This window comes from Fringilla coelebs (assembly GCF_963513975.1).
Source record: "Fringilla coelebs genome assembly, chromosome: 3".
Classification (NCBI taxonomy): domain Eukaryota; kingdom Metazoa; phylum Chordata; class Aves; order Passeriformes; family Fringillidae; genus Fringilla; species Fringilla coelebs.
The window spans coordinates 81,368,863-81,382,823 of NC_140030.1; the positions used below are offsets into that span (position 1 = coordinate 81,368,863).

At 41.0% G+C, this 13,961-nt stretch overlaps 1 protein-coding gene across 1 annotated transcript in view; it reads left to right on the plus strand.

Moving 5' to 3' along the window:
• Positions 1–4,242: 4,242 nt before the first annotated feature.
• SMYD3 (SET and MYND domain containing 3) overlaps positions 4,243–13,961 on the plus strand; it is a gene marked incomplete at its 5' end in the record, with an annotated part of 379,357 nt that continues 369,638 nt past the window's right edge. The window contains one exon of the mRNA XM_084203616.1: positions 4,243–4,406. Within this exon, the coding sequence (XP_084059742.1) occupies positions 4,243–4,406 (164 nt within the window). The remainder of the gene's footprint in view (positions 4,407–13,961) is intronic.

Sequence of the window (13,961 nt, forward strand, 5' to 3'; positions counted from 1 at the left end):
TTTAACGAATGCTGTACTATTTGTATTTCTTTCCTTTGCATAACTGTCTTTTTTTTTTTTTTTCTTCAAGACCAGTTTAATACATGAACCTCTGAAAGATGAACCACATGTGATGCACTATCTAGTAGAACATTTTTAAGTGTTGCTCTCACTCTTCCAATTTTTTTGAGGAGCTGCCCAAAAATGGTGTTTGGCATTCCCTGTTAAAGCACCAGTGTATCATAGCTGATATATTGATTGTAACTTTAGAGATGCCAAGTCTTTTCTAGTGGCCCTCATCACTTGTGCCATCTGTCTGGGAAAGAAAATTATGACTGTGCTAGCAATTGCCTAAGCTCTTCCTACTTACCTATATTTAAGTCATAACAAACACAGAGACAGAAACAAACTTGGTCCAGTTAATGAGAAATTTTGCCACTTGGAATTAGGTCAGTTAAGTTGAACTCCATAGTCAGTTCACTTTTGATCTAGAAGAAGGGTTTGTGACCTTGCAGTAATTAATCCAGTAGATGCTGTGATAAGGGGTTGTTAAGGTGGAATGTGTCAGTACTGGCTGTAAAACCTGTTCAGCATTGGACATTTTAATAATTAGAGCTCAGCCTTGCAGGCTAATGATAATGTTGATGGAAATATCAGCCTAAAACTTGAGAAACAGATTGTGTGGTATAGTTTAGGATGTGCAAATGTGATAGGAAGAAACTGAGGCTTCCTGAGAAGTATGTTGAATTAATTGTTTTGTCAGACTGAACACAATCTGTGGGGCTGCAGATTGAAAACTCTGACCTGAGCTTTGTAAGACAGTAATTAGCAAAGCCATACTTTTCTTCTGCAGACGTTGAGAAAAAGGAAATAAGTAACTTTTCTGGAAAAGACAAGTCAGTGGGAGATGTTTATTCGCTCACATTATATCCTTGTGTAACAGCTATTGCATCTTTCCTTGTGTGGGCTATTTAACTTATCATTGCTAAAAATAGGCACACAGACTGTCCCCAGCAGAGAGAACACAACATGCAGCAAGCACAGGAAGCCCAAGGGAAATGAGGAGTAGTTAAGATACACCAAATGAAACAGTCGATTACTTGTAATGTAAGTCTTTAGGCACCGATGTGGTTGATCCTATTGATAAGACCCCAAATAAACAAACAGCTTAGAACCTCCTGAGCTTACTTCTGCCATTTGAAGGAAATTGACATGTTTGGGGCAGGGAAGATACAAATAAAGTAGAATGGTTTGGTAAATTTCCCAGTAAAAATAAACAGATCAAATCTATGTGAACTTTATTATGAATTTGTGTTTAAAACGCTTCTGCAGTGATTTTTAATCTAACATTCTAGAATCAATTTTTCACTAGCACACCAGCACAGAAAGTGAAGAGACCTCTTCAAGAGACACGTGTTCGTAAAAGATTTATCTGTACTCAAAAGCTTTCAAGTAATTAATTGGTAGATATTCTGTGCTGTTAGTGACACAGGTTCGTACAATCCAAGTTTAACATTTTGTGTTTTGAGCCATATTTTGCTCCCAGAAAAAAAATATCCATTTTGTGCTGTGTTGTTTGGAATGGCTATTTCACATTTATGAGTAGGGAGCAGAATTTGAATTATTTCATTACAGCAGCTGTTTCTCTAAATTCATGTTGTAAAACATGCCGTCCTGAGATAGAAGAGCTAAAGCTTCATGATGGTGTCTCCTGGCAGTAAGGATGTATGACTAATTCAGCAGCACCAGCCACAATTAAGTGATATTTCCTTCAAAACTGCCCTCATTACACTCCTTGACAGCTTCTTCCGTCCAGAATGTGTCATGCACTTCAAACAGCCGCTGAGAAGTCTGACCTGTTTAGGTCTGTGTATGACTTGGTCATATAAAAATACCGTGCTGATAACAGGGATTAAATTCAGCTAAATATATTCTTGGGCTAAATAAGCACTTACTGGGATATACAGCCCTACTATCATTACGCTTTCGAGAAAATTCAGACCGATGAGTCCAAAAACATCCAAGATGGGCATTCCATTGATCACCATTGCTCAAAGACTGTTGAATGGCTCTCCTAGGCAGATTAGTCACTAACCTGTAGATGTAGATATCCAGATTCAGTTCTTCAGGCCCTTCACACAGAAGTCCAGATATCAAACACTGCATTAAAACATTCAGTGCTGTGTTTGAAAGCTTATCTTTACAGAAAATCTCTATTACTGCAATCATATTTTCATAGCACTTGAAATGCAATGTCAGCTAAAAGCTGTTTTCAAGTTTCTGTGGCTTATTTCCTGTACAGCTTATGCCAAGCTGATGGAAGTCCCTTTCTTCAGACAGACATACTTCAGATCTTCCTAGAGTAGCTGGGCTCTTAAAGGTTGTGATTTTCATTTGGTTTGTGTGTCAGTGAGACAGAAGACTGGCATTCCCTCAGATGTATTTTTGTACTTTGCAAGGTCTTTTTGTGTTACTGGACATACAGGTGGGAAAACCTGCCAAGCAAAAATAAGAGAAAATAATGAAAATTACATCTGGTATTATATATTTATATTAGCTCTTCCCCGACTGCACTTGTTGCAGTTCATGGGTAGGCCTTTAGGTTCATGCTTTTTGTTTGACCATTCACTTCCTAAATTTATCCACTAATAGAGGCAGATGTTAACTTCTCTTGTTACTGGGCTTATTTTTGGTACAGATTTTGGGTGATGCGTGCTTAGAAACTAAAACAGCATAGACAGGAAAATGCAGAACATTTAATAGGTGAAGAAGTAAAGCATACAGGCTAAATACAGTTATTAAATACAAATATTTAATAACTAATAAGGTTAATTCCTGAGAAACTCACAATATCACTGTAATTTAACACATTTTAAAAATTTGCTAGAAGAGCTAACGATAAGCATAGTAACATGCATAATGATTTCACTAACAGCTAGATTGCTGTCAGTTCTTTTGATAATGAATTACATCATTGCAGCATTAAGCAAATGTCAAAATATATTTTTTGTGAGAATCCTCTGGCTTTAGGTACCTTGGTTCTTCCTAATAGCAGTTTTAGATATGCGTATTGCCATTCCTTATTACCTTGTTGCAATTTGGGTGGAAACAATTGCAGACTGAAATAACAGAGAACAAAACGGAGTGGTTTTAGCACAGCTGCTGGGCAGAACTCTTTAAGATCTGTCTCAGTGTTCTTTGACAGCACGAATCAAGACTCCCTTCCAAAACACAAGCCCTACCTCCCTCTATAGGCGTGATAAGGAAAACCAGACAAAGTCGATCTGCAGTTTAGCACATTTAGCCTGCATGAGTGTAATCTCATAAATGAATAAGAGTTATGTGGACCCATACAGAAAGTACTTATTTCCTGAGCTTTGAGCACCAACATTTGAGATTAATACTTATTTAATTCTGCAAATCTTGCTTTTTCTGTTGTCATGTATCTGGTCTAACTCATGGTTCTGACAAAAAATAATCTGGTGTATGGGGTGCATTCTCAGTGAGAAACACCAGAGTGTAGGTGTAGCTACTGGCCCAGTCATAGTTCCCTGTATTCAGATCACAGTGGAATCCAGAAATACATATAGATGCCAGCTCACAAACATAATGTCCTTTTTGGGGATGTCTTTTGACTGAATCCTTATTACATCCCTTCCATTGTAAACTAAGCTGTTTAATATTTTGGGTGTAAATATCTCAAGTGAGGGTGCCAGGAGGATGGAGCTGGGTTGTGCTCAGTGGTGCCAGGCAATAGGACAGGAGGCAAGGGGTAGAAACTGATGCCCAGAAGTTCCACCTGAACATGAAGAAAAGCTTCATTACTGGGCAGGTGACTGAGCACTGGAGCAGGCAGTCCAGAGAGGCTGCGGAGTCCCCCTGACTGGAAACATTCAAGATCCCTCTGGACGGAGTCCTGTGCAACGCGCTCGGGACGGCCCTGCTGGCGCAGGGATGCTCCGCCAGGTGACGCGCTGTAGTCCCTTCCACCTGGGCCCACGCTGGGATTCTGTGGTATGTACTGTTAGCTGCCCCTTCAGGCAAAGGGCTGCCCTGCGCCTGTCGGTGCGGCTGTGCTGTGCTGCGCTGGCCCAGGACAGGGAGTGCCGCATTCCCGGCTCCATCCCCGCGGGCCCGGCTCCTGCCCGCCGCGGGGCCGCCCCCGCCCTTGCCCTCATTTAAGATGGCGGCGGCCGCGCCGGGTCACGTGCCGGCGGGCGGGGCGGCCGCGCTCTCCTCTCCGGTGGCGGCGAGCGCGGCAGGATGGAGCCGGCGGCGCTGGAGCGGTTCCAGAGCCCGGGCAAGGGCAGCGGCCTCCGCTCCCGCCGGAGCGTGCGGCCCGGAGAGCTGCTCTACCGCGACGTGCCCTTCGCCTACATCCTCAGCAAACAGCAGCTGGGCAGCGTGTGCGAGCGCTGCCTACGCAGGTACCGGCGGGAACGCGCCGCTCCGCAGCCAGCGCCGCCCCTTCCGCCGGGGCGGGGCCGCGCCGTGCCTGCGGGCCGGGAGTGCGTGCTCCGGGGAGCCGCCGGCTGTGCCTTCCGCCGGGGCGGGATGGGACGGGACGGGGATGCGTGCTCCGGGGAGCCGCCGGCTGTGCCTGTTCCCGCGGCTATGTGCTGCCCGCGCTGAGGTGCGGGGCTTGCCGCTTGCTGCCGCTGTTTTTAACTGGGGGCTTTTTCTTTAAAGCTGTTTTGAAGATGTCGCCTCGTCCCGGGCGCGGCTGTTCCTGGGGAGGTTTCCCGGGCTGGGGGAGGCGGCAGTGCCGGCGTGGCTCGGTGCGGTGCCGCCGCTCCGCGCAGCGTTCCCGGGGCTGGCAGGGTCCGGGCTCCGGCGGCGGCGGGGGGAGCTGTGCCCGGGGGCTCGCAGCGCCGGGAGGCACCGGCCCTCTGGAGCTCCGTGCCGCCTGGCCGGGTTTGTCCCGCTAAAGAGCACGTGGGTTGGAGACAAGCCGTAAATAAATGCCTGCCTTCCTGCTTCGTGTCCCTGCAGGTGGAAACTGACAAACACATAGTAACTTTCTGTGTTTGCTTAGAAGGAAACAAACGAACAACTGTATTTTAAACTACAGCGGTTTCCCAACAAGCTGGATTGTGGCAGAGCTATTAAAGGAGCATCTATGTATTAATACCTGAAACATACTGCTAGATGAGCCAAACCCCTCTGTAATTGCTTGCCAAGACATGAAGAAGAGAGACAGGAGAAAATTCGATACCGCTAACTTCTTTTTTAGGTTTTTGCTTTTGTCTGATTTTGTTGGGTTGTTTTTTGGGGTGGGGGGAAGGGGGTTATTTTGAAAATATTTGAAGTTTTGTTTGTAGAAACAGTCCAGGTAATTTGCTTCATGTCCTTTACAGGCATGAAGAATATGGGAGAATATGGGTCTCATTTAATCAAAGAAAAAATTGACAATCTATTCCAGGTGATGCTTGCATCTTATAAGATGCATCTTGCATCTTTAGCATATTGGAAAAAAACCCAACCAAATCAAAAACCCAGCAAAAACTCCTCCTCCAAAAAAAACCCCCAAATAAACACCAACCCCAAAAGATTTTTAGCTGTGATGTCTGACTCATGACATCAGAGCCCTTCAGGGTGGTGACTGAACATTTTCTGCCTGAAGTTGTGACAGGCTGCAGACTTCAGAGGACAGGCTGAATGCAGCAACAGGTGGAATAAAAGTGAATCTGAGGTGTTTGAATGTAGATGTGTAATCAGGGCATGTTTTGTTGGGAGGAATAATGGTATTACCAGCTTGTTATATCACAAGAGGTTATTAATTTGTGGGTTTGTTTTTTTTTTTTTTCTATATTGTGATAGCAGTTAAATTTAAAAAAGTAAATAAGGAAGTCAAAAATCTATTTCTACTAATCTGTCTTCCTTAGTGAAATGTGCTGTGGGTAGATGGAGTTTGTAGATCATGACTGTCCAAGCTGACATTTGTCTAATTAAAGGATATATATATACATCGATACAGAGTTTTTTGGTTTTTTGAATGTATAGAAATTAGGCAATTAGTAAAGTACTGCTGAACTGTGGCATGAAATAGAACTGTTTCATCAATCTGGTTTTGATCTGGTTGAATCTGGTGTGCTCTTTTTTCAAAGGGAGATGTGAGAAAAACCTTACTGTTCTTCCAGGAATAAAGATAAAAGTCATGTTGTCCACTACTGTTCCTATTTTTCGCTCTGATCTTTAGGTGGCAGTACAGGAACACAAATTAAAAAAAAAAAAAAGTAGTTCTTAACACTGATTTAGTGTTTTAGCAATCCTTTTATAGATGCAGTTAGAGGCTTTACACTGATGTGTAATTCTATACCTTTGTCTCTCTGCCTGTAGCAGTGAATGTTGTTTGATGCTGTGTTAGGCTGTAGGAGAAGTGCTGGGTGAGCCAGAAGATGGGTAGGGAAGTGCAGAGTCTCTTCCTTCTGGACTGCCTGCTGAGAGGCAGCATGGTGTTGCCAGGATTTGGGGTCACAGGCTTGTGGTGGTGCTGACTTACTCTGTGACCTTGGCCAAGTTCCTACAGCATGGATCTTGTACCAAAGCAGGGTAAGGGTGGCTGTTGGGGGCAGGTTGCTGCTCTGTTTTAGAAAGGAAAGCTCAGATAGTGCAGTAGTTCTGCTTAGTCTTACCTCAATTAAAGTGAATATTATTGTGGATTTAAAGTGCTGAAGTGTTTATATACAAGGACATATAAACACACACACACGTGTGTGTATATATATATATGTACACTTAGTGTATCTAATGGTAGCCCTTCCTTATTTTACTGGGCTGCTAGTACTGTTTTTATAGTGACAATAAATTTTTCAGTCGTTGTTGTTATGTCTACATTGTATGAGGAGCAGATGGCAGATTTTTGTCATTGTCTCCTTTTTTGTGATTTCTTCTTACTTCAAATAGAAACCTGTATTTTTTAATGAAGAGGTTAATGTTTTGGGGTTTTTTATACAAGGCTGGGCTAAAATGTTGTGCTGTAGATGGTTTAATACAATACATACAATAGCAGAGCTGTTTGAATGGTATTCTGATAGTAATTATAAAAAATACTGCCCTGAAATAGGATACATAATAAAGATTTGCTCTGAAATGCAATTTTCAATAGAGTGGTGGCAGTGTGGAAGCAGTGTCTTGGTAGAACATGATGTATTGCATGATGGTACGTTTCTTTGCAAGAGTATCTGTAGTGTGATAAAATTTGAATGGCCAGCATCTTTTCCCAACAATTTCCTAGGGAATGCAACAGAAGATTTTTTTTTTTCTTACTAATTAAGTTTTCTTTATGCCTTCTTCCATGCTTTAATGTTGGTCTGACTCTCAGATTTTGAATTGAAAATATACCCAGCCTGTTATAGATGGGGAATCAAAATGAAGCCAGTGATATCTTCGGTGTTTGTTTGCTTTTCACAAAACATTTCTGTGATGCCTTGTAGTTACAAGAATCCACTGCAAGAATATTTAAGTCTTAGTTGATACTTAGGAGCAAGCAAGGAAACTTTATAGAATCTGAGTCTCAGAAAAAGTGGGGAAAAAAGAGGTAATACCACCCTATTTCAAAATGCTATGCAATTTAGACCTTCAAGGGAATTGAATATATGAGAATAAGTAATGAATAATATTATGGATAGACTAGGAAATAAAAGGCATTAGTGTTTCTTGTTTGGGTAAGGTCAGAGGTGCAGACTCTGGAAGTGGGTTAAGGGGAAGTATGAGTGTATTTTTGAATGACTACGAGTTTTTGAAACGTATTTAAAAAGAGGAAAAACATTAAAGCTAGGAGTGGTGATAAGCTAGGTGAGACTGCAAACATTATTGCAGTATTTGGAAATCTAACCAAGCTGAATAGTTGGGTGATTACAGTATACTAAACACAGGCCAGCAATGGTCTGCTCCTTGCTTGATTTTATCTGATTTAAAAATAGACAAATGGAAACACCTTTACATTTGGTTCTGTGTCTTCAGCATTGACACACTCTTAAATTGGCTGCTTTGTTATTATTATTCCTACTAATACGATTACTGCTACTAAGACAGTGTTGAGTTGTTCCATCACCATGAAAGTTGGCATACCATTGTTGAAGTGTAGAGCATCAAAGTTATTGGCAGCCTGAAGGTACAAAAATATCGTTAAGTTTTAACCACGGTATGGAACTTTTTAAGTGGAGAGAAGCAGGATTTGACTCCGAGAGTGACAAGGGGGATGGTTGTGATTGTGTGATCCTTCCTACCACTGCATGGCTTAGAGTTGTGTGGCTCTGCCTGAGGAGAGCTGGTTGCTAACTGTTCAGGTGTGCCCCTTTCACACGGCAGCAGGGAGGTCAGGAGAGGAGAGGATCTTGTTATTTTGGCTTTCCGGCAATGGGAGCTTCTCCATGAAGGTTCTGTCATTCACCAATGGCAAAGATGCTTCCTTAAGCACCAAAGAGAGGGTCTCTTTTAGCACAGCAGCCAAGTTCTGCTGCTTCCAGCTTTGCTGGGTGATTAGGTGGATGCTCTTTTTTTATGTGATTTTTAGCATATGTGCGACTTCCAGTAATGCACAAGGCTCTAAAATCTACACTGCCTCCATATTTATATCTGAAAAATACTTCTGTTGCTGGTTAATACAGAACTAGATATAAATTTAGGCTAATTTCTTGAAAACATCCTGTCTTGTTGCTCTAGGTGTTCCTAGTATAAGTATATTTTGCTCTACAAGGATTCTAGAGTGTGGAAAGTGAATATTTGATTCTTTCATCTTTGACTTTTAATTTTTCATCTGTTGTCATCAAATGAAGATAAGTATTATAGTTCTTTCAATATAAAACAATATCCAAATATCGCTATTTTATAGTTTGCTTGTATAAAAAGATGTTTTGGTTTTTTTCCCTCCCATAGAATATTGTATTTCCATGGTTGTTTATAGAATGGAACAACAATGTTTTTAAAATTCCTTAAGATATGTAAGAACATAATTTTTAGACTTACCACATAAATGAATGAAGTTGGTCAGCATGACTTGGTGCCATGTCAATAAGGTTTTTAAAATGTGAGATATATATGTTTGGTGTCCCTTCAGTGCCAGTCAAAATTCTAGACAGAGTTCCAGTACTTTTCAAGATGCCTAACTTCTTATGGAGTAGAGGATATGTGTGTAATCACATTGTAAATATTAGGAGCAATTATGTTTTTGTGCTTACAGGATAGGATAATCCTGGGAATAATATGCTATAATTTGGTGGACCATCCTGACAGTTAGTGAAATTGCAGCACTAACTCTTGGAATACCTAAAGTATGAACTAAGAGCAAAGCATGTGAAACAAAATTATATGTGAAGCAGAAGCTATACAAAGTATCATAATTTCAGGTTCTGTGTACGTGTGTGAGAATGTTTCCCAAGACCTGAGAAATTGAACACCACCACCACCAGTAATGTTTCTCTCTGTAGCTGGATGACAGCCTTAAACACGGCAGCATTTTCCTTAGAAGAGACTCTCCCTTCCCCATTTGAACCTACTCCCATATTGTTGAAGCAACTTTATCAAAAGCAGTGTGGAAATAGTTTTTTGTTCTGCCCTCATGCCAGCTGGAGCCATAGAAGTGGCTTTCAGGCTGCTGTCCCATGCTGCCAGGAGAGTCTTCAGTGAGAGAGAGTGGGGACATAGACTGTGCTTTCCTGCAGTGTCCCGTCCAGAGGAGGTCTGGAGCTGAAATTATGCTCCATCTCCCATTCCTTCTGTTTGGAGTCAGGTTGAAGTAGAGGGAAGAAAGCAGCTCTGGCATTCAGGATAGCATTCCTAAGTTGTCCTGGCCTGCCTGTTTGGTTTACTTCCCTCACTGCACCCTTTTTAGTGTGTCAGGAGTTTTAGTGGACCAGGAGTCTGGTGTGTTACTCTTAGCAGTATCCCTTGGTAGGTGCTTTTGACTGACTGTTTATTTATCCTGGAGGCTTGTTTTGAGAATGTAATTCAGATTCTGTTAGCTGTAAACCCTTCTTTTCATTGTATAGCATTTTGGTCTTCAGTTGGTGCCTCTTCACTGCTTTGGATACTGTGGGCTTGCTTTAGGTAATATATGGGTCACTGCTAATCTCCTTCCCTTCCTCCCCTGCCTTGTGGTCTTGAGACTGTTGTTCGTGTCTGCTGCTGCCAACCTGGCTCTGCTCCTGTTAATAACAGGAGAAACAGAAAAGGGAGAGGCATTGTTAAAAATAAATTCTCTCAGGTCAAGAGGTTTTATTGCCATGCCTGTCATTTATGGAAAATGAAAATTTTAGACATGCTTTAAAGGGCCCTAAAGCTATTACTGTGTTGGGATTTTGTGTATACAATTTTCATGCTTATACTGCTCTGTAATTTGAAAGGTATGGTATCAAAATTGTTGTCCTGTCAAGCTGTGTCTGACCATTTAAGTTTTAGCATTCTTGTAGATTTTACTCAATTTAGGTTATGCTGTGTATCTGCAATGCACACCTGATACTGTATTTCTGTTCTGCATGGTGCAGTCCCTGATATTAAAGTTTTAAAATACTAATATGCTCTGCATAAATACTCTTTGCTTGTGGTTATTGATAAAATGATGAAAATAAGTTTGTGGATTGGATTGTCTTTAGTATGCATTTCCTTAGGTTGAACTGTAATTGTGCAAGTACAAAATTATAATCAGCACTAGAAGGGAAAACATGAGTAATTAAAATATGGTAACCTCTAGGTAATGTAACAACACAATTAGTTTCAGATATTTCCCAAAGAAAGTTTTTAATTATGTGTAAGTTGCTCAAAGTTTTGTACTGTGTTATGAATTTATTGTTTAAATTCTTTAAAAACTGTTACTGATATCTTGCACATAAGGATTGGAATTCATGAATTGTTAGTGCCTGCTTCCACTGAGTGTCCTCAAAAGCCACTCTGTGCTTTTGCCTGTATGGTGTATGGAGTGATGCTGTTTTCCCTTGAAGAATCTTGTCTTCAGAACCAGTTGCAACAGCTGTTTTGAATTATCCAAAATTAGATGGGTGAGGCTGAAAGAATTTTCCTCATGTCTCTCTGCCCCAGCCGTTCATGTTTGGAAGTGGGTTATGGGTCTGCTTGATATCTTACCTGATGTGTTGGCTAGGAGCTGCTGAAAGGCTCCCCTGAGTCCTTGCTCTCCTTCCTGCATGCCCCTTCTGCTTCTCATTTGGCACTTTGCTGTTTGTATGACCTATGATACACTGGTGCAGAGAAATAAACTGCAAAAACCATACTATTCCAAAATAGAAAAATCTTTGTGTCCTTGAATCAGCTTATTGCTGGGGGAACAGAGCTGAAGTGGCCACTGAACAGGGGTCAAGGTCTGATGGTCGAGGCTGTGCAGTCTGGTAGTAGCTGGCCTTTAGTCTGCTGAAGCTAAAGATGAAACTCTAAGAAGGGCAGTAAGAGGAATTTCTGAGCTCTTATGGACATCTTTAGGAGAATTAGGGTTTTCAGGTGTGCAGGATTGACTGGCTTGTTAGTGTTAAGGACAATTTTTTCTGCCTTGGAGTCCAGCCTAGTCCTGGACTGTGAGACTCCACCCTCATTTCTTTACCAAGGCATGTTTCAGTCATATTTTACTTCCTCAGTCATGTTTTACTACCTCAGAAGCATCTCCTAGCTTCACTTTAGCAGAAGAAACACTGCAGACATTTGCAGTTGAAGTCTTGGTTCTCTGGGGGTTTATCAGCTTTTCTGACTTCATCTTTGAAATGGATTTTACTCATTTCAGGATCTGTGCGTAATTCCAGCAGTCACAATTCTCACAGCGCCTCTATGGCTGACTGGAAGATTTCATTTGGAGGCTGAGCAAAAGTTTTCAATCATTCCCAAGGGTGTCCTGATGACTGTAGGGTTGGTGTCAAGTGACACAATTGGTTGAACACCAGTAATTCCTACACCAACTCAAACTGCAGTTCCCTATTTATGCAATATTTAGCTTTCCTGTTTATCATCATAACTGCTAGCTGCCTTCAGCTCAGCTTTGCTATTAATTTCATTGTTCAAACTTAAGTTGAAATTAAAGACTGAGTATTTTTTTGAACTATCTTCCTGGCCTCTGAGTTCCTCATCCTGCAGTCAATAGGTAAGAAACACAATTTTGGCCTCACTCAGGGCAGGCTTGCCCTGGCTGTTCACGTAGTGTTTGTGTGCTGCCTGTGTCATCAGGTTTAAGCATTCAAAGCAAAAAAGCCAGCAGGTGTGTTGAGCACTACTTATGAAGGTGCCATTAGGAGTGGTTATGGTCTCAGAATCACAGAAGAGGTAGAAGTGCAAAAAGGAGTAGAAGATCATTACTAAGTAAAAAGAGGAAATGAAAACGGTCTTATAAGCTGTAAACCCCTTCTTACAACTCACCCAAATATGGCTCATTGATACAATCTAATTTAAATGTCTCATTCAACTGCTCTGAGTGTGCACTGGTGACCTGAAAAGACAATTTCTTTGGTGATGGCATTCTTAGTAGTGAGAAGGAGCATGGTAGAATAGGGAGAAAAGAGATCTTTGGTGAAGCATGGTCCTCAGGGAGGAGGGATTTGTCTCAGGAAATACTGAGGGTGAAATAAACTGTCTGTGTTTCTTAGGGTAAAATACTTGTTCAGTGTATTTTGTTCTTCTCAGGCAAAAACTTGTTTTTATTTATTAGTCAAGAGCTTGAAAGCAGCTCACTTTAACATAAAGGTTAAAACTGGAGTGCTGTCTTAGTGGGGTTTTTTTGTTTGTTTGGTTTTGGTTTTGTTTTCCCTTTCTTTTCCTGTTGTGTTAAGTACTACTCCCTGGTAAGATAAACCTTTTCTTCATTTTGTGAGCTGATGGTTGCTTCCCATCACAGAAGTAGAGCCTGCTACTCCTTCTGAGATAAGTGGCGTACCAAGGAAGACTTGCTGTGTAAAAAAGTATGTCTCATAAATTTTATCTCTTCCATTTCTATGTACCTTGTGTGTGAGAAATAAATTCCACCTTGCAGATCATTGTGTTTGAAATCTTTATTGAATATTGGATGGGATGAGAAAGTTTATGCCAGGCTACTACACTGCAGTTTAATTTCATTTAGAAAAAAGTTAAGATTATTTTTGATCAAACTCTGGATACAAATATTTTAAGAATTGAGTGAAGGTTGGTGTGGGTTTGTACTTTGTGTAGCTGGCTTTGATTTCTGTGGTATATTGACTCCAAGTCCTCCAGCTGTTGAAAGTATCTCAGTCCAGATTTCTGAAAAAGCAAAAACAGATTGAAGGATTTAAAAGCAAAAATGAAGTGGGACAGAAAACCACTTCAGAGATTTATGGTCATAAGAATCTATGTTGGTTTAGCAAATGAGACTGGCTGTTCAGCTATTGATGAATTTTATCCACTTGTCATATTAAAACAGTCATAGTGGTTGCTACTCCTGCACAACAGATGGAATAGCCATGGAAACAATTTCTTGAAATACTGTATGAAACTCAGTATGTGATGATTGATTTATCTGAAGCCTTTGCCCCAGGAGAAAGAGGCTATGCAGTTATCCACACAAGATATGTATAATATCAGGTGTAGAATAGATACAGCAATGAAATGTATTTTATCATTAGTCCAATCCCTTACAGTATTATGTTGGATCTTCTGTTTGTTTGTTTTAATTTTGGTTTTTTCCCACAAAATAAGCACATCATACTGAGGTAAGCAAGTGTCTCTTACTATAGAATGTCCCTTTTTGTGGCTAAGAAAGTAGGTGAACTGTGCTGATGAGCACTAAGAAGAGTGACAGGTATAAAAACAGCAGAAAAGTTATAGAGGCTTGTAGTTGGCAACCCAGTGCTGAAAGAAGTTAATCTTGCCACTTCCAGTAGATACCTGGTATTTTATTAGATATGTAGTCAGTCTGTGTATTTCTTATATGTGGGTTTTGCTGCCAATTAATAGTCTTTGCTGCTTTGGCAGTAATTTTGATTGAATTGCCCTGTTTTATGTGATTACTGCTTTATTCTGTGTTTTGATATGTC